The sequence below is a fragment of the Malus domestica genome, chromosome 14 (genome assembly GCF_042453785.1).
Source record: "Malus domestica chromosome 14, GDT2T_hap1".
Classification (NCBI taxonomy): domain Eukaryota; kingdom Viridiplantae; phylum Streptophyta; class Magnoliopsida; order Rosales; family Rosaceae; genus Malus; species Malus domestica.
In genome coordinates, this window is record NC_091674.1 from 22614717 (window position 1) to 22633946 (window position 19230).

The 19230-nt window shown below is 35.1% G+C and overlaps 1 protein-coding gene across 1 annotated transcript; it reads left to right on the forward strand.

The window, feature by feature from the left end:
* The first annotated feature begins 10821 nt into the window (after window positions 1-10821).
* Window positions 10822-11634, forward strand: LOC108173693 (uncharacterized). Its single transcript, XM_017333240.2, has one exon. It carries the CDS (start codon window positions 10822-10824, stop codon window positions 11632-11634), a length of 813 nt encoding a protein of 270 aa, XP_017188729.2.
* The last annotated feature ends 7596 nt before the right edge of the window (window positions 11635-19230 follow it).

Genomic DNA, 19230 nt, shown 5'->3' on the forward strand with positions numbered 1-19230 from the left:
ATTTTCTAGATTGAGCCACACATGCCTTCAATCATATCGTTCATATATGTAATGAACAATAGTCTAGGGCTATAGAGAGACACAGTTCAGCCAAAGCCTACACTAAGCAATCGATCAGGATGTGGTCCCCCATTATGGATTAACCAAGCAGAACCACTCCTGAGAAAATTATTTAGGTAGTGATCCCCATAGCGGATTATCCAAGCAGAGTCGCTCCTACGAATACTATAGGTAGTGATCACTCATCGCAGATTAACCAAGCATGATCATCCCTAAATATGTATGGCTATACCAAAGTAATAAGGATCGCCCATCGCGGATTAACCAAGCACGATCCCAAAGTAGTATGCTCCCCCATTGCGGATTAACCAAGCAGGACCATCCATGTACCACTGGTACATGGTGCAAATTTCGATTATATCCCACATTACCCCATGTACTAGGTTACCGGTCCTCTACTACCCCTCACATACTACAATCATTTCAAACACATCATAAATATATTTTTGAAGCATCATCTAGTAAACATAGCATAGTAGCACACATTTCCATAAAATTATTTGTAAATCCATGTTATCTCCACATAGTATATAACAAGGAATTTAATGGGTAATAACCATATTACAAAATATTCACGTCACTCACCTGGGTTATTTTCACTTCTAGATTCACCAACTCCGCTTCCAAGGAATCTAATACAACACACAATACCCCACTTAGGAAACTTAACAAGACTGGCACACAAACCAAGGCCAAGTGCCACTTGTATGTAAATCGAGGTGCAAGTCAATCGGGAACGACATGTCATCATGATGAGTCAACTAAGCTCCATCAAGCCTTAACAACAATCTACAAATTGACAACAATACAACATATGGATCTTCACCAATCATATAAATGAGTGGTGGTCCAATTTGATTACAACACCAAACAATTGAATTTCGAGAAACTGAGCTAGACATAGGTTCACAAGGTCACTAGAAGATATTTGGTACTTAGACAACACTTGTAGCCAAGGTGGAGGGTTTGCAAACCCGAATTTTCAACCTTAACCAAAAAGGCTCAAATATATAAGGTAGCTAGAGCTCAACAAGGGAAACACTTTTCACAACTAGGCCGATGACAAATTCAAGCCGTAAACTGTCCAATTTCACCGAGAAAAATAAGATTTCTTGGGTTCTAAACACCCAACACTAAAACGACTACAAAAGCACGAACCAAGCATACCAACTTGAAGATTATGAAAAGTAGATGAAGTTTCATACCTCACTCGAAGGAAATGGTTGCCAAAATCACGAAACCGACTAGACTTGGATGCCTCTAACGGGAAAAATGGAAAAGAAAATGGGAAATCTAACACTACAAAGATGTAGGGCTCATCAAGAGCTTTCCATGGACACTAAGATCACCTAAAACGGAGGTCGGACATAGGAGAAACGAGCGGGTCAAGTTGGATGGTCGGCCACCCGATTGCACCTAAAAGCAATCAGGCTCCCCATTTTTGGAAACCTTCTGGAGCATCCTAGGACCTGCCCCTCCATTTATAGCATTTTGGCCAAATTACGAAAATGCCCTCCAACTTCATACGTCTCTAACTTTTTCGTTCTGACTTGAGATCCATTTGCGCCTACGTGCTGCTGGAATTAAGCTCTACCTAAACAACTCAAGAGTTGATCGAAAAGGTCGAGATTTGAAATGACAAAAATACCCTTCAGTTCACCTTCTCAAAACCGGAGATTTTAACGAACTAGTTTCAATTAAATTCCGAAATACGACAAAAATAAAATAAAATACTAATTTTTGGGATGGGATATCATATTTACTGTACTTTACTTATGCTATAACATCATGTGTGAATTAGATTCAATCCTGTTTACATGTACTTTACTTATACTCATCACCTTTCGTGTGTTGGCTAGTACAACTCGATTCGGAGTCCAGATGGACATTCTTGGTCTGGGTGTGTCATTTCTTGTGTTCGTGTCATACCCGATTTCTTAACGGGTCGTGTCGTGTAACACTTGGTAAAGTAAACCGGCAATATGACCGACCCGAAATCGACCCATTAAGATTATTAGGTAATATGACTCGACCCGTTAAAGAAAATATATTTTAAATCAATAAATAATGAAAATGAAAAATATAATTGAAAAAAAATAAAAAACATAATACTAAATTAGTATATGCATAACACATTGTCACATAAATATTACTTTAAAATATAAAATAAATAAATAAACTATTTGTCTTTCAAGTATTACATAGTCTAAAATAAGAGCCTCATGAAAAAACATTAGTACATTACTATATAAAATACCAAATAGTCAAGGATATGCAAAATGAAGGGAGTTGCATTTCAAGGTTGACAAACCTTGGACATTTATATATGCTTTCACATTTTTTAGACTTGTACATTAATGATTATAAATTTTATATATTTTGAACTCCCTTAAAAATACTATTCATGAGGGTTTGTATGGTTTTAAAAATTCAAACGACAATATACCCATACTCATAGTGTAGAGGATGTGATCACAAGCCTTTGCATTTTTTTTTCACAATTTTCGCACTTGTAAATTAATTATTATAATTTTTTTAATGTGTTTGGAAATTTTAAATTACTTTATACTTTTATTTTTAATGTGTTTTATAATTTTTTTAATCTCACTCTTTGCCTATAGTATACTATAAAATAAATAAATAAATAAAACTTAAATTTTCAAAATTTATATAGATACAAGATATACACAATGGTTATTGTATTTTATAGTAAGTTTTTTTTAGGAGTATCATCAAAATAATTTTTTTCTTAATGTGTTAAAACAAGTTACCCGCTTGTCACCTTCGTGTGAACCTGTTAATGACCTATTATTAACGGGTTCTTATCGTGTGACCCAATAACAATCCGATTAGTTATCGTGTTGACCCGAAACCCGTTATTTTCGTGTCGTATAAGAAATTGTTAGGTCCACTTATCACGTCATGCCAAACGCCTAGTATATTTATATTTATGGCTAAATTTTTCATCATATATTTTTATTTTTACCTATTTTTCATTTGTACCAAATTTTTTTTCATTTTTAATTTGTACCCATATATTAGTTTCTTTTTGTGCCCATATTTTTTAAAGTTTTATTTGTGTTTGTACCCATGTGTATATCGTCATGTGACATTGTATATTTAATCAATGATAGCAAAATTACATATGGTATATTTATGTTTTATGCCTAAACTTTGTATCATATATTTATATTTTTAATTTGTACCCACTTTTAATTTGCAACATTTTTTTAAATTTTTAGTATTTTCTTTTTAGTTTTATTTTGTACCCATGTATTAATTTCTTTTAGCGCCTATATTTTTTAAAAATTCATTTGTACTCATATTTTTTAATCTTTTATCTGCACCCTAATTTATTTATAATGTATCCATTCTTCTTTATTAATGTATCACTTTGTTATATGTGAAATGTACCAATTTTTTTTGTAAAATGAACCAATTTTTTTAACACTATGGATACATTCTTTTGCCATTTATTATTTCTTATTTTTACATAGTTTTTATCCATTTATTCAATCAAAATGTTTGAATTTTTTTATTATAACCGTTTCTAGTAGTATTATAATGAGGGATTTTAAATTTATAGGATGATAAATCTCATAAAATATCAAACAATTAATGTCAAAACTATAAAAATATAAATATTAATTGTAATATAATGAGGTGTACAAAGTCAAGGGACTTTGATCAAACTTTGAATACTATTAAGGTTTTAGTCAAAGAATGTTAATGATTAGGGACCGCATCCAAAGTATCCAAAATAGAAGTCTTCATTGGCTCCTTAATCTTTGTTGTATATTATTTCCTAACTCATTTTTTATTGATTTCCTATCACATTTAAACCTGGAACTCTTGTATGGAGAAAGACTGATGTTTTCAAAACATATTCCTCTATGAGACGATGTTTGTTCGTTGGGTATGCTGATGTAGACCGAGCTTGATCTATTATTGACAGGCAATTTACATCGGAATATTTTTGGATTTGTTGAAGGAAAATATATAACTTTAAGAAGTAAGATCATGATGTTGTTTGTTAGATCAAAAGTTGAGTATCAATGCGTTTTACGATAAAACCTCAAACGATCATCTTTTGAACTAGACATGTACCTACAACTTAATAGTATTCATTTTCACTTGTAAGTGAGAGGAGTTAGGTTCGATTCTCGCCAAAGATAAAGTTAGACCATATTATTACGCGCTCATTGTGAGGCTTAACCAACACCACCATCCTTTTAGTATAGATAACATTGTTTGGTTAAAATTTCTTTAGAGAGAGTATCAAATTTGATTAGTGCCATTTCACCGACTCAAAGTTTAACAACATAAGATGATTTATAATTGTAGTCTAAAAAAATTGTCTCTCTAACATTTGCCGAAAATATTTAACATCTTACATCTAACATCTAATTTGACAAAATCTATTGTTTAACAAAAAAAAAAAAAACACATTTGCCGAAAATATAGGACATTGTACCTTCTGAAATCCACTAAATGAGAAGGAAATGTTTTGTTTTCACACCAACTATTGTTTTGCCACTTAGTACCACAGTCTAATAGTATTCGTCTTCATTTGTAAGTGAGAGGTCTTAAGTTCGATTCTCGTTAAAGGCGAATTTAAACCACATTATTGCTAGCCCATTATGAAGTTAAACCAACCCCATTTCCTTAATATCGTTTGTTCAAAAACAAAAAAAATAAACACTAACTACTGTTTTCCAAAGCCTTATTATGGACTCTTCTTTTGGTCAACAAAACTATTAATAGAGAAAAGAGAAAACTGCTCCCTGGCAAAATTATGCATGCTCTGAGGTCAACTGTTAATACAGAAAAGAAAGGACCTGGCTTCTCTACCCTCCCACTTTCCATACACTCCTATCCCCTCTTATTTGTGCGGTTACGGTTAACCCACGTCAACATTTTATATTATCTATTGTTTTTTGTCTTATTATCTCTATAAAAAAAATCAATATAAAATGTTGACGTGGCTTAACTGTGACCGCATAAAATAGGAGGGGATGAGAGTGTATGGGAAGTGGGAGGGCAGAGAAGCTGGGTTCGAAAAGAAAACCTCACTTAAAACACAAGGGTTCAGACCTAACTTGGTGCCCAAGTCGTGTGCAGCTGGACTAGGGTTAATGGACTCTAACTATTTTTCGTGGCCCAAGTTGGAAGGTAGTTCACCTTGTGGTTGCTTGGTCAAACGGCTGTATCCCAGTTAGTCGTGGACTTGAAGTTGAATACTAGAACTCTTTTCAAGGATAACTGAATTGGCTTGTAATTTTTAGGATGATTGTCCATGAATTCCCTAAAACAAAATAGGCTTTTTAGCTAAAATGGTCCATTAGATTTGCATAACACATCATTTTGGTTCCTGAGATTGAAAATCAATAGAAATAGATAGCTCTAAGATGGTCATTTCCCCACCCAAAGGCTAATTCAATGATGTCTTTGAGTCTATGCGGGAGAAAGACTTACATACACTAGGATGTCCATCTGATGGTATTCCGAAGTAATAATGCACAATCATAGAGATACTGTTACACTAACATACCGGATAAGTTTTTGCTCGTCGATATCTATTAACAAATTGAATCTAGCTACTTGTTGAAGTGAATCCACCGCCTACTTCTTGGTTAGCTTCACCAGAAAGATATTTTCCCTTAGATGATAATGTAGCAATTTTAAATCGCTAAAGAGAAAGCTCTTGAAGTTCCAATACGTGGTCGATTGCTATTTAAATTTCGCATAAAATCATACAAAAACTAGGTTTGTCCTTGACAATCTAGTGGGAAATTCACACAAAATCATGCAACTTTTGTGCTACGCTGGGCCATATTGTACTTCCCAAACACATGGGACCTCAGAAAGCTTGCCAGGGCATGCATGGTCCATAAAAATAAAAGTTGGAACATATTCTGCAGCAACCACTTCAGTTCCTCCTGCCCACAGAAAATTTTGTTCACTCCATGTTGTCCTTTTGTGGTTTCGACATGCTTTTCCTTCCCTTCTCCCATATGGGAATTAATCTGTGCCATTTGTAAGACCATCAATCCCTCAGTCTCTTCTTTTTCTTTTCTATCATATTGTAATTTATTGGCAAAACAGCATCGGATTCATCCAGAGAATAAACTTTCCCAAACCCCTAGATGAAGTCGTAATATCACCATATGTATATATTAATTAATATAAAGGTGATAGGACCAACTAACCACAATGTGACAAGTGGTTCTCTACCACAATAGTAGAGAAAAGTGTTGTTCTTGCATCACGGAGTGACAAGTGGTTCTCTACCACAATAGTAGAGAAGAGTGTTGTTCTTGCATCACGGAGTGACAAGTGGTTCTCTACCACAATAGTAGAGAAAAGTGTTGTTCTTGCATCACGGGATGTCTTCATACTCTGTCGGCTCTCTAATCTAACAAATCTATCGTTTGATAAAAAAAAAAACTAACCGCAATGTCAAATATCTTGATTTTTATGTATGAGCAAACAACATGTAGACTTGGTTCACTATACCAAGATCTTCTGTGTCGACTGTTAAGAATCAATTTAATTAGTCTACAATTATGTATACATATGTCAAGTCTTCATTGCCTTTTTACAAAAAAACAAAAAAAACAAAAAGATGAAATTAGGTTCACATCCTTCTTTTTACTACTGCATTGATTAAAATTCTATTCATTTTTAATTTTTGATCAAGGTCCTTGAGTATTAATAACATCATTAATTATTTGAATAATAAAATATTTTTATTTTTAAATATATTCCTTTAGTGTTGAAAATGTTACAATTAGTATATTTATATTTATGGCTAAATTTTTTATCATATATTTTTATTTTTAGTTTGTACCTATTTTTAATTTGTACCAGATTTTTTTTCATTTTTAATTTGTACCCATATATTAGTTTCTTTTTGTGCCCATATTTTTTAAAGTTTTATTTGTGTTTGTACCCATGTGTATACCGTCATGTAACATTGTATATTTAATCAATCATGGAAAAATTACATATGGTATATTTATGTTTTATGCCTAAACTTTGTATCATATATTTATATTTTTAGTTTGTACCCACTTTTAATTTGTAACATTTTTTTAAATTTGTAATATTTTCTTTTTAGTTTTATTTTGTACCCATGTATTAATTACTTTTAGCGCCTATATTTTTAAAATATTCATTTGTACTCATATTTTTTTTAATCTTTTATCTGTACCCTAATTTATTTATAATGTATCCATTCTTCTTTATTAATGTACCACTTTGTTATATGTGAAATGTACCAATTTTTTTAACACTATGGATACATTCTTTTGCCATTTATTATTTCTTATTTTTACATAGTTTTTATCCATTTATTCAATCAAAATGTTTGAATTTTTTTATTGTAACCGTTTCTAATAGTATTATAATGGGGGATTTTAAATTTATAGGATGATAAATCTCATAAAATATCAAACAATTAATGTCAAAACTATAAAAATATAAATATTAATTGTAATATAATGAGGTGTACAAAGTCAAGGGACTTTGATCAAACTTTGAATACTATTAAGGTTTTAGTCAAAGAATGTTAAGAATTAGGGATCGCATCCAAAGTATTCAAAAAAAAAGTCTTCATTGGCTCCTTAATCTTTGTTGTATATTATTTCCTAACTCATTTTTTTATTGATTTCCTATCACATTTAAACCTTGAACTCTTGTATGGAGAAAGACAGATGTTTTCAAAACATGTTCCTCTATGAGACGATGTTTGTTCGTTGAGGTATTCTGATGTAGACCGAGCTTGATCTATTATTGACAGGCAATTTACATAGGAATATTTTGGATTTGTTGAAGGAAACTATATAACTTTAAGAAGTAAGATCATGATGTTGTTTGTTAGATCAAAAGTTGAGTATCAATGCGTTTTACGATAAAACCTCAAACGATCGTCTTTTGAACTAGACATGTGCCTACGACTTAATAGTATTTCTTTTCACTTGTAAGTGAGAAGAGTTATGTTCGATTCTCGTAAAAAATAAAGTTGGACCATATTATTACGAACTCATTGTGAGGCTTAACCAGCACCACCACTAGTACAAAAACATGTTTGCGCGACGGAAACTTGCGCGACGCAGCACATTTCGTCACGCAAAGTATGTTTGCGCGACGCTAACACACAAGCGTCGCGCAAGTGGTCTTTGCGCAACGAAGGAGTGCGTCGCGCAAAACAGTTTTGTGCGACGTAGTTGTATCTTCGTCGCGCAAAACGGTTTTGAGTGACGCACTCCTTCGTCGCGCAAAGTACCGTCGTGCAAAGACCACTTGCGCAACGTTTTATGTGTCGTGCAAGAGTTTAGCGCCAAACCAAGCTTGTTTTACCACTTTTTTTCCATCTTTGCGCGACGCAGGTTCACTATGTCGCACAAAGCTGTTTTGCGTGACGCCTAGATTCGTCGCGCAAAGTCAACACGAAAATATACCTTTTTGTCTTTCTTTTCAATTTTCAGTGTTCTAACACAAGTCAAAAACTCCATAGCTCACCTGCAAACCTCCATAGCCGCCTAATCACACTCAGGTGATTTAAAAACCTCTATGTCATCCATTTTTTTATATATGATTGTATTGAAATTTTGGTTAATATTACCCAATATATTGAAAATTTTGATCTTTTTTGTTCTTATCATGCATATATGATTGAGGGTAAATACCCAATATATTGAAAATTTTGATCTCCTATTGATGATGGCAGTGTAGCACAAAGGGACTCTTTCTCTAATGTGAGGGTAAATACTCAGTTTAGTGATCCCCTTGTTGTTGCACCTGCACTAGAAACTCTAATGTATTATCTGAAGGCCAAATTAATGACTCCATCCTGAGAATTGAGAGGAAACACAAGGTATACTTGTTCAGTTAACTTTAGTATATTAGTATATTAGTATATTTTCTCAACCAAGGACTTAACCAGTTGCACCTTGTAGAGTGAAGAAGCGAGAATCGCTAAAGATGTTAAAGCTCATGAGTTGCGGATCCGCAAGGAGTTGGAGAAACAAGAAATTCTGAGGAGAAAGGTTCTATTTTTAAGTCCTAAACAATTGTTTCTTAAGCTTAGCAATTAATATGCTGATATTTTGATTGTTCTGTTTATAGAATGAGAAAGGAAATGGAAAAACAAGAGTGAGAGACAAAAAGAAAAGAGAGGTTGATGCGTGAGAGGCAACGCAAGGAAGAGAGATTAAAACGTGAGCAAAAACGTGAAATTGAACGAAGGGACAACTTTTCATTTTATAGCCTAATACAATCATACATGTCTTTTGCGAATCTACCAACAATGGAAATTAAAATGACGTTTACTTCAAATCATCATAAATTAAATTGACTTGAAAAAGTCTTGAAAATTAACGTGATTGCAAATAATGGGCTCTTTTGAGTTTGCGTAACTCAATTAAACAAAAAACAATAGCATGACATACTTAAGGCCCTGCAACACATAATGCACAGAAACAAATAAAACTAGGCAACCACTAAACAGCTAAAAGCTTATTCACAAAAGGCACAAATAATAATGGATATAAATCTACCCAGTCATAGCCTATGCGGGATTTAAGGGTATCAAAGTTTGTCGTCCTTTAGGCCTTCGCATCTTCACCAACAAGAAAATCACACATATGACACATATTAGTGTCCCTCAAGGAAATCTACCTGTCGAATACCATTACATGAACAAACAATTTGAATCAAATGAAATGATCACTGGACTACTGATAAATCAAAACTGACATTATACAATAGTTGTCTAGTTCGATATATGAAACAAGAAGGGTCGACAAACAGGACACTCTTTGGAAATTTATGAACAATCCTTTTATCTTTACAGTTTATAACATATCATATCATGCCCTCTATGAAGATTTACTAAATCTATTAATGGTGCAAAGGAGCTTTTAATCCTCATGGATAGGAAATTTTTACAATTACCATAAAAAAATAAAAGCAAAAGCAATATTTTAAGGAAGATTGTAAAGATCTAAAATTTCGGTCAAGAGTTTGGTTTTCATTTTAACCTATTTTCTATAGCTATATTATTTCCCCTGATCACATATGAACACCAATTTTTGAGCAACTTCAGATTCCTTATACTTGTTATTGTGTACCTTTGCCTGCGTGCTATGCCCTTTTTCGGTCACGTTGGAGTTTTTTGGGATTGAATTTGTAATTGATCTTTATTAATTTTATCTATTTTATTTAGCTTTAGTAATTATTGTGATTTAATTTATTTGTATGCACAAATTTGTGTACATCACGTACAAAATTGTTTTGTGTTGTACGAAATTAATACTACTTAACTTTGTACAGTTTTTTCAAGAAAAGCTTAGTTTCCCGTTTGAGAATTAGTTGGATTTCGTGTATGGATGCAAAAGCATGACTGCGGTCCAATTAATTCTTGAATTGTCCCATTTTATGGACAGTTTGGGAATGCATAGTTATATGTTGTAGTTTGCGGTTCACGGATTAGGTTTCGATAGTGGAAATTTTGGTAACATTTCCTGTTGTTCTTTGAGTACACGGTGGATATTATGTATCTACAACGTGCACTTGAAGAACTGTAAGGAGATGCTGCCGAAATTAGCCCACGTCGAAATTTAATCCATTGGAATCATAAATTACGACACATAACTGTGCATTCTTGAATGGGATAGGGCCCTTACCGGAGGAATAAGGTGACAATACAGTAGTTGAAGTTGTTGTAACTCTTGTACTTTTATTGGGATTGCAGACAAAATGGACATACAGTGGATACATAATCATAATAAATGTGATGTTGAGTACTTGGATGGAATAGATAAGTTCACTGAATTCGCAACTAGACACAACCCAGGTTCAACTCATATCCGATGTCCATGTAGAAGGTGTAATAACTCAATGTGGGAGACATTTGAAAATGTTCGATTTCATTTAGTAAGAAATGGGATGATGGAAACCTATACTACTTGGTATCATCATGGAGAATTATTAGACCAAACTTCGTCTTCATACGTGACACAAGTGGAGACTATTGAATCTAATGTGGATCCTAGTGAACAAGTTATGAATATTGTAAATGACGTTTATCCATATGCCTTGAGCAACACCAATCAGGAAAGGGGAGATGACGGTCGTCCAACCATGGACAGTGAGGAATTTAAAAACTATGAAAAACTATTGAAAAATGCCAAGCAAGAATTATATCCGGGTTGCGAGAACTTTTTGGTGCTCTCAGCAATTGTGGAGTTGATGCATGGCAAGATCAAGTTTCGTTTGTCAAACAAGTGTTTTGATTACTTTTTGGGAGTTATCAAGAGGATGCTTCCAAAGGAGAATTGTTTACCTGAAGATCAAAAAAATGCCCAAAAAGTGTTGAAAGGTCTCGGATTGGGGTATGAAAAAATTCACGCATGTGTAAATAATTGTATATTGTTTTATAAGGAGAACAAACAGTTGGATAAATGCCCTATCTGCAATGAGCCGAGGTTTAAAATGACATCACAGAATAGAAAGATCAAGATTCCACAAAAAGTAATGCGTTATCTTCCATTGAAGCCTAGGTTGCAATGATTGTACATGTTGATGCATACGGCAACCGACATGAGATGGCATAAAGAAAGACGGGTAAATGACGATGTTATGAGGCATCTTGCTGATGGAGAGGCATGGAAAGAATTCGATCGGATGTACCCTGATTTTGCAGCTGACCCACGCAACGTCAGATTGGGACTTGCCACCGACGGATTTAATCCGTTTGGGGTTTTAAACCAAAACCACAGCACTTGGCCGGTCGTCGTGTTTCCTTATAATCTGCCGCCTTGGAAGTGCATGAAAAAAGAATACATGATGTTGACTCTAATAATGAGCGAAGATCTAGGAAAGTCCATTGATGTTTATTTGCGGCCGTTGGTTGATAAGCTAAAAGATTTATGGGAAAACGGTGTTCGTACATACGATAAGTATACTGGGCAGATGTTCACCATGCGAGCGGCAGTGATGTGAACAGTAAACAATTTTCCAGCGTATGCAATGGTTTCTGGGTGGATGACTAAGGGTTATTTGGCATGTCCAATATGCAAGGAAAACGTAACATCGTCTTGGCATGCGAGAAAAGTTTGTTATCTTGGTCATCGTAGATGGCTCCCTTGGGACAACGAGTGGCGTCAGAATGATAAAGCCTTCCACGGCACAAAAGAGACTCGGCTAAGACCAAGAGAATGGTCCGGAGATGAGATTTTGGATCAGTTAAATCATTTGGAATTTGGTCATTTGGGCAAAAGGGTCTGTACGCCCAGACCAACTACACATCTAAACTGAACGCACAAGAGTATGTTATTTGAGCTCCCGTACTGGTCAAAGTTAAAATTGAGACACAACCTAGATGTTATGCATATTGAGAAAAATGTGTTTGATACTTTGGTCGGGACAATTCTAGACATTGAAGAAAAAACGAAGGACACAATCGAAGCTCACCTCGATTTGGAACGAATGGGCATTAGGTCATCCTTGTGGATGCAGAGAGTCGGTGGTACATTGAAGAAAGGCCATCCTTTTTTTACAGTTAAGCCGAATGGGAAGAAAGAGTTTTTCAACTTTATTTCTTCTGTAAAGTTTCCAGATGGGTATGCTTCCAATATCTCGCGTTGTGTAAACGTGAAGGGGTGTAAATTTTCAAACATGAAGAGTCATGATTGTCATGTGATACTTCAACGCCTTCTTTTGGTTGGTATTCGACACTTATTGCCTCTTGATGTGGTGAAACCAATCGTGTTGTTGTCGAGATTTTTTTCGCAGTTGACAGCAATGTGTTTGCGAAAGTCGGATGTTAAACAATTGCAAGACGACATTGTGAACGTCTTATGCAAATTCGAACAGATATTTCCCCCAGCTTTCTTTACAAGTATGATTCACGTGATGATTCACTTGCCAGATGAGGCATTGCTTGCAGGACCAGTGAACTGTCGATTGATGTATCCAATAGAAAGGTACTTAATTAAGCGTGTATATATATATATATATAATAGATTCATGATCAACGAACGCTTTGAATAATTTGTAGCATACCTTTTATTTGTGCAGATATATTGGTGAGTTGAAAAAATGTGTTCGAAACAGGGCAAAGCCCGAAGGATCACTGGTGGAGGCATGGGTCGCATATGAGTCACTAACTTTTTGTGCAATGTATCTTGAAGATGTTGAGACAGCTTTCAATCGTCCTCAACGCAATAATGACGGTGGTGTCAGAAAAGAGAAACTGTCTGTTTTTGCCCAAATTGCGCGACCATTTGGTGAGCCTGTAAAAGGCGAATCGTTTACCAAAAATGACATGGAGGTAACGCATTGGTTCATACTCAACAATTGTGAGGAGGCTTTGCCATACCTTGAAGAGCATGAACAGTTGATGAAGCGGGAACATCCTTCACATTTATATGCCAAGAAGCACCGTGACTTGTTTCCTTCGTGGTTTCACGCACATGTAAGTTGTATGTGGTTTAAATTGAGCATATTTTCCAACTTGTTCATGCCTTTCTTTAAATTTGGTTACACTAACATGTTAACTTTTTGTATATGTTATATTAGATGAACAAATTGAAGGAATTGAATTCACCCTCTTACGATGAAGAATTATATAACTTGGCGAGATGACCGCTTCACGTTGAATTGTTCTCGGGTTGTCATGTAAACGAGATCAAGTTCTTGGGGGCAACACGTGATGACAAGTTGTCTACTCAAAATAGTGGTGTTCATGTCCCGGGTGCAGGCGACAGTGAAGACATTAATTTTTATGGCAAACTAACTAGTGTAGTACAATTGGTTTACAAATACAGGTGTCAAGTGATACTATTTAAGTGCCTTTGGTTTGATACAAACCCACATAACCGAACGAGTGTTAAGTGAGATCATGGTTTACTATCAGTAAACAGTACGAGACATTGGTACGATGAAGACCCATACATTTTGGCAGCTATGGTGAAACAAATATTCTATCTAGACGACCCTAAAGCCGGCAATGGTTGGAAAGTTGTTCAGAAGATTGAGCGAAGAGGGCTATATGATATTCCGGAACTAGATCATGATGACAACGACGACGTCGCTGACCAACAGTTATCATCTTCGATAGAAATTAGTGAAGAAACACTCCAAGATACTAATATTGTCCAAGAACCGTTTAACATACTTGGAGTACCCGAATTCGAAATATCAATTGACCTTGGTGATTTGCCTCAATACAATGCACCAAAAGAGGCAAACGAAGATGAGGACGAATGGGAATCCGGAAATGATAGTAGTGAGGATAGTGAGAGTTATTATTGTAGTTCGGATGAGGATTAATATAAACTTGTAAAGGCAAAAGCAGGAGGCTGAGGGTTTAACACCGCTTCTTATCTACCCACACTAATATTCCCAACAAATCGTCTGATCGTCTCCATTCTATAAAGATAAAGATATCATGTAAGTTTTATGTTTTATGTTAGTCTCATGGAAGGTTGTGATCTCTTTTCATTTGAGTTGTTTTTATTATATCTTTGATTACCTACTACCAAAGGTCCGTTTACCTCTCTGTTGGAATTATTGAAATTTATGGATGACCTCTTTGCAGGTTATGGCCCAAACCATCCGATCATGCTTTGAAGGTATGTGTTTTCTGTTATCACGCTTAAGTGTTAACATAATTTGTTTTTTTTTTTTTTTTTTTTTTTTTTTTGTCCGACTACCAACATTTGTGCTGAGATCCTGTGAGTTTTATGTGCATTTATCTTTGACTCAGCCTCAAATGATGGTGGTCTCAGATCTGGATGATGTATTTGTTCCATTGCCAGATGATCTTCTTGTTAATCTATCTGAATCAAGAAGCGTAGCGGAGTCTATGTTTCAAGACAACGTGAATGTGGAGTCTGCTTTTGGTCCAGCTCTTAAAGCCTCGCTTATGCTTATGGAGTGTGAGCTTCTTCACAAATAGCAATTTTAATTTTACCTTTGGATAAAATTTATCACCAATTATAAAAGCAGTGTGTTAAGTTATGTATTCCTTAAGTAATTGACTATTTAGTACTTCATTATGCAGTTCCAAGAGTCTGGTTGTGCATTTACTTTGCATTAACTTATGTCCACGTGTGTGCTTTTGCAGACCAACCTTGGGGGGAAATTGTTAATTTTTCAAAACACACTGCCATCTCTTGGTGTTGGTCGCTTAAAGTTGTGTGGAGATGATCTTCGTGTCTATGGCTCTGATAAAGAGCATCCACTAAGACTACTAGGGGATCCTTTCTACAAGCAGATGGCTGCGGAATTTACCAAGTTCCAGATAGAGGTGGATGTGTATGCCTTCAGTGACAAGTACACGGATATAGGTTCATTAGGTACATGTTTATTGTTTAATCATATTCTGTTTCACTTTCATAGAACCAAATATCAAGATGATGTTGACAGATAGTAGGATGTTCTGATGATACTTCTCTACATTAATATGTTGAGAATTCTTATATTATCCACCAATTTTGAAGTTGTTGCCCTTCTGGGGAAATATGCTTTAACCATGGTTTTCTCCAATTTATTGCATTAACTGTTCTTGTAGAATATTGTAGTGTTTCTTCCCTATAGTGAACATTTTTGAAGAAAGAATCTGAATTTACATATTTGAAACTTTTACTGTCTTGTTTGTAGTTCTTGTTTGAATTTACATACGTTCGTCAAGTGATATATGGTGATGAACGATTGCTTGTTGTGCAGTCTGAAGATACTGATCAAGAATATTTTCCCTTTCTTTTTCCTTTAAATAACTAGATTGAAACGACGCCGTAGTAATGGAATTTAAAACAGCGAGTTGAAGATTTAACATTTCCGGAACCCGCAGAGGTGTGAGACGTTGTCTTCTGTCGGATAATCAGTTGCTTAGAGAAGCCATGACCGGAGGTTGCAGCATCAGAGCCATCTGGATCCTCAACAGTCTCGACGTCGTCGTTTTCTCCAGGTCATCTCCGAACACATTCTCACGCTACCCTCTCTCCATATCTATAATGGTCTGATGGAAAAATTGGGGAAAAATGTTACAGAATTTGTGTTGTTTTGAGATGCTGTTTTTTGAGAAAATGTTTGTTCATCGTTGATAGAATTGCTATTGCCCTCATTCTTTGAGATATCTTTCCCCTCTAATGTAGGGTTGCTTTTCTTTACCTGGTCTTGCAAGTTCAGTCTTCTTCTTCACATTTTTTGTTTTATTATTTAAATTTGGTTAGCCACTTTGTAACAAAAGTATTATCGTGAAGCAACAGACGTTTTTAGATTTTTAATGTTAGATGTCGTGCCTTTTTGTGCCCGTGTCGATTATTTTGAGCATTTTAACATATATGTGGTGAATTGCGTATATTTCATTAATTAGTTAAACAATGTCATATTCTATGGAGAAAATTAACCATCGTGTTTGGACAGGGAGTGCAACCGTGTACATTCTACCTACAAAATGGTCAGTGCAAGTTTGGATTTACATGCAAATTTGACCATCGAGTGCAGACCATGAGGTACAACCTCTCAGCTTCATCTCTCGTTGATATGCCTGTTGTTCAATATCCGGTTGGGTTTCTGCTGGCCACCCTGGCTCCATCATCCTCATCATTGGATCTCTGGCTCCTTTACTTGCTCGGCGTTTTAATTTCGCTTCGTTTGAGCTCGATTTGTGCTAATTTCGTAATCTGGGGTTTCTAGGGTTTTGTGTTTGGTTTGGTAATGTGGGGTTGTGATTGGGGTTTTGTTCTGGTTTGCGGGGGAATTGTAGAGCAAATGTGGCAATTGGGGCTGACGAGCAGCGAATCGTACCCAGAGAGACCCGGCGTGCCCAACTGTGTCTACTACATGCGAACCGGGTTCTTTGGATACGGTGGTCGGTGCCAGTATAACCATCCTCGTGATCGTGGTGAGGTAAGTCCTTGTTCGTTGTAAACTTGCATTGCAATCAGTTAATTAGCTTTTTTCAATACTGCTTAATTGTGGGTTTTGATATGTAAACTAGGACTCAAGCTTTCAGTGATAGGTGACTGCAACAGGATATATAGGTTGTTTTGAATTTTCGTAAGTTTGAGTGTTTTGTTGCAGGTAGTTTTTTGTCCCTTTACCTGAACCTAGATGATTGTTTGTTTGCTGAGAAGGCTGGGGAAAAGAATGGGACTTTTTTGGAATTTATTCGACATAGTTAAACTAGTCTATATTTAATGAAAATATTAGGCCTAATATTTGTGTTTTGGGCTCGATGCAGTGGGAAATGTTGCCTTAGTTACAACTGCTTGGATTTTATTGGTAACTGAAATCGTCTTTTCTTGTGAATTTTGTTATCTTTTGTTTATGATTTTCGTTTGATGCTGCACGTAGGTTGTGGCAGTTATAAGAGCTACAGGGGATTACCCAGTGAGAGTGGGGGGAACCTGTATGTCAGGTATGCAATAGTTTTCTGATATGTTGTAAAATGTGAATTTCCTGCCTGATAACGACAATGTAGATCTGGAAACTTTTCGGCAACTTTGTTATGTTGTCCATTTATTTGTTTGAGCTTTGAACTTCATATGTGATTGTGGCATTTGTTTGTCTTTTCAAGATGGGAAAATGTTTTTGAGATTTTTGGATGACTGATGTCTCTAAATCAGGGATGGGAGGCTTTTGAAGATAGATAGCTTATTGCCTTTGTGCTGTTTGCTAGAGTAATGTCAAAATTTAAACTTTTATGTTGATTATGTGTTTGTGAAATTTCTGCTCCAATTAAAGTTGCCTACTTTTGTCATTGTTTTCACTATACAAGAACATTTCGGTGTGAATTTCATCTGTACTTGCAAACTTATTGATAAGGTGTTTGTTATGAAGTATGTGCAATGAAGAGTGCGGTGCCTTGCTTTTCCAAATCTTGTGGGGTTTAAGTAATTCGTTATGTGCACTTGAAGAATAAAAAACTGGTAGTTAGAGTAGAGAGCCGGAGTAGAAAGAGAGAAGGGTGTGAGATATGGAACCAGTGTGGATTATTTTTTTAGTTGTTTTATTATGTACTGTGGGATATTTATAATGGTCTGATGTAAAATTTCAGTTACGAATTGCTTTTCTATCCAAGATATCATCTTGATTAGAGCTCGCTACTTTGTCAAAAACCATTGCTGGCTAAACTAATGGTGATGGATGTCTATCAAGAATATATACTTGTCACATATCGCCCATTTGATGTACACATATTCCATGTCAAGTTATTTGGTGAATTCACTACTCCAAAGTTACAGGTAATGGAATGTTTGCTAGCTTTTTTTGTAATGATTCTAATTTTATAGAATATGGTACTATTTACAGATAGTTGAGCACTTGTGATTTCATTTGCACGCTAAATGAGAATAATTTAGTGAAAAATATTCTTCATACGTTTTAAGTGATAAAATGACAAACAACTTTCTAAAGTACGAGAACTCTCAATTGTGACTGCAAAGAGCCATCTTGCAGTAATGCGTTTTGTACCTGATTAGCTTCCAAGAGAGGGCATTTCAAACAATCACATTTCTTATTTATCAGGGTGTAATGAATTTACATATTTTTGAATTGCTTTTTAATTATATGAGTCGAGCTTGAGCGAGCTTAAAATGTACAAGCTTGGTAGATAACTTGAGTCGTTCTAAGTATTCAATAAATAGCTTAAGTTAACTTGGTAGATAACTTGAGCTATTTTGCGTGACACACGTGTACCTACATCGCGCAAGTATTTTTTTTTTCTTTTCTTTCATTACCTTTTTCTTTTTTAAGTAAGATGTGTTAAGCTCGACTATTGTAGATGACCAATTGGAACTTTTTCACGTCATTGAAATGTTACTCTTTCAAGTAGCGTCATCTCAAATCTTAGCATCTCCTCTATTTCCTCCCTGAAGAGGTTCTTATTCCATACCTTTGTTTGACCGGCCTTCACAAACCTCCTGACATTCCACTCCAATCACCAAACAGTATTACTGTAATAACGAAAACTTTAATAGGATACACTACTAATTAAGGCAATCTCCAACTATGGAGGGCTTCATAGGCCTCAAAAAAATATAATTTTTTAAGGAATAATAACAAACTAAATTTATATATTTTCAAACACAAAATATATTCAACATAAAGTATATAACAAAACAACTTCAAAAACAAAATAAAGTATTTATTTTGTAC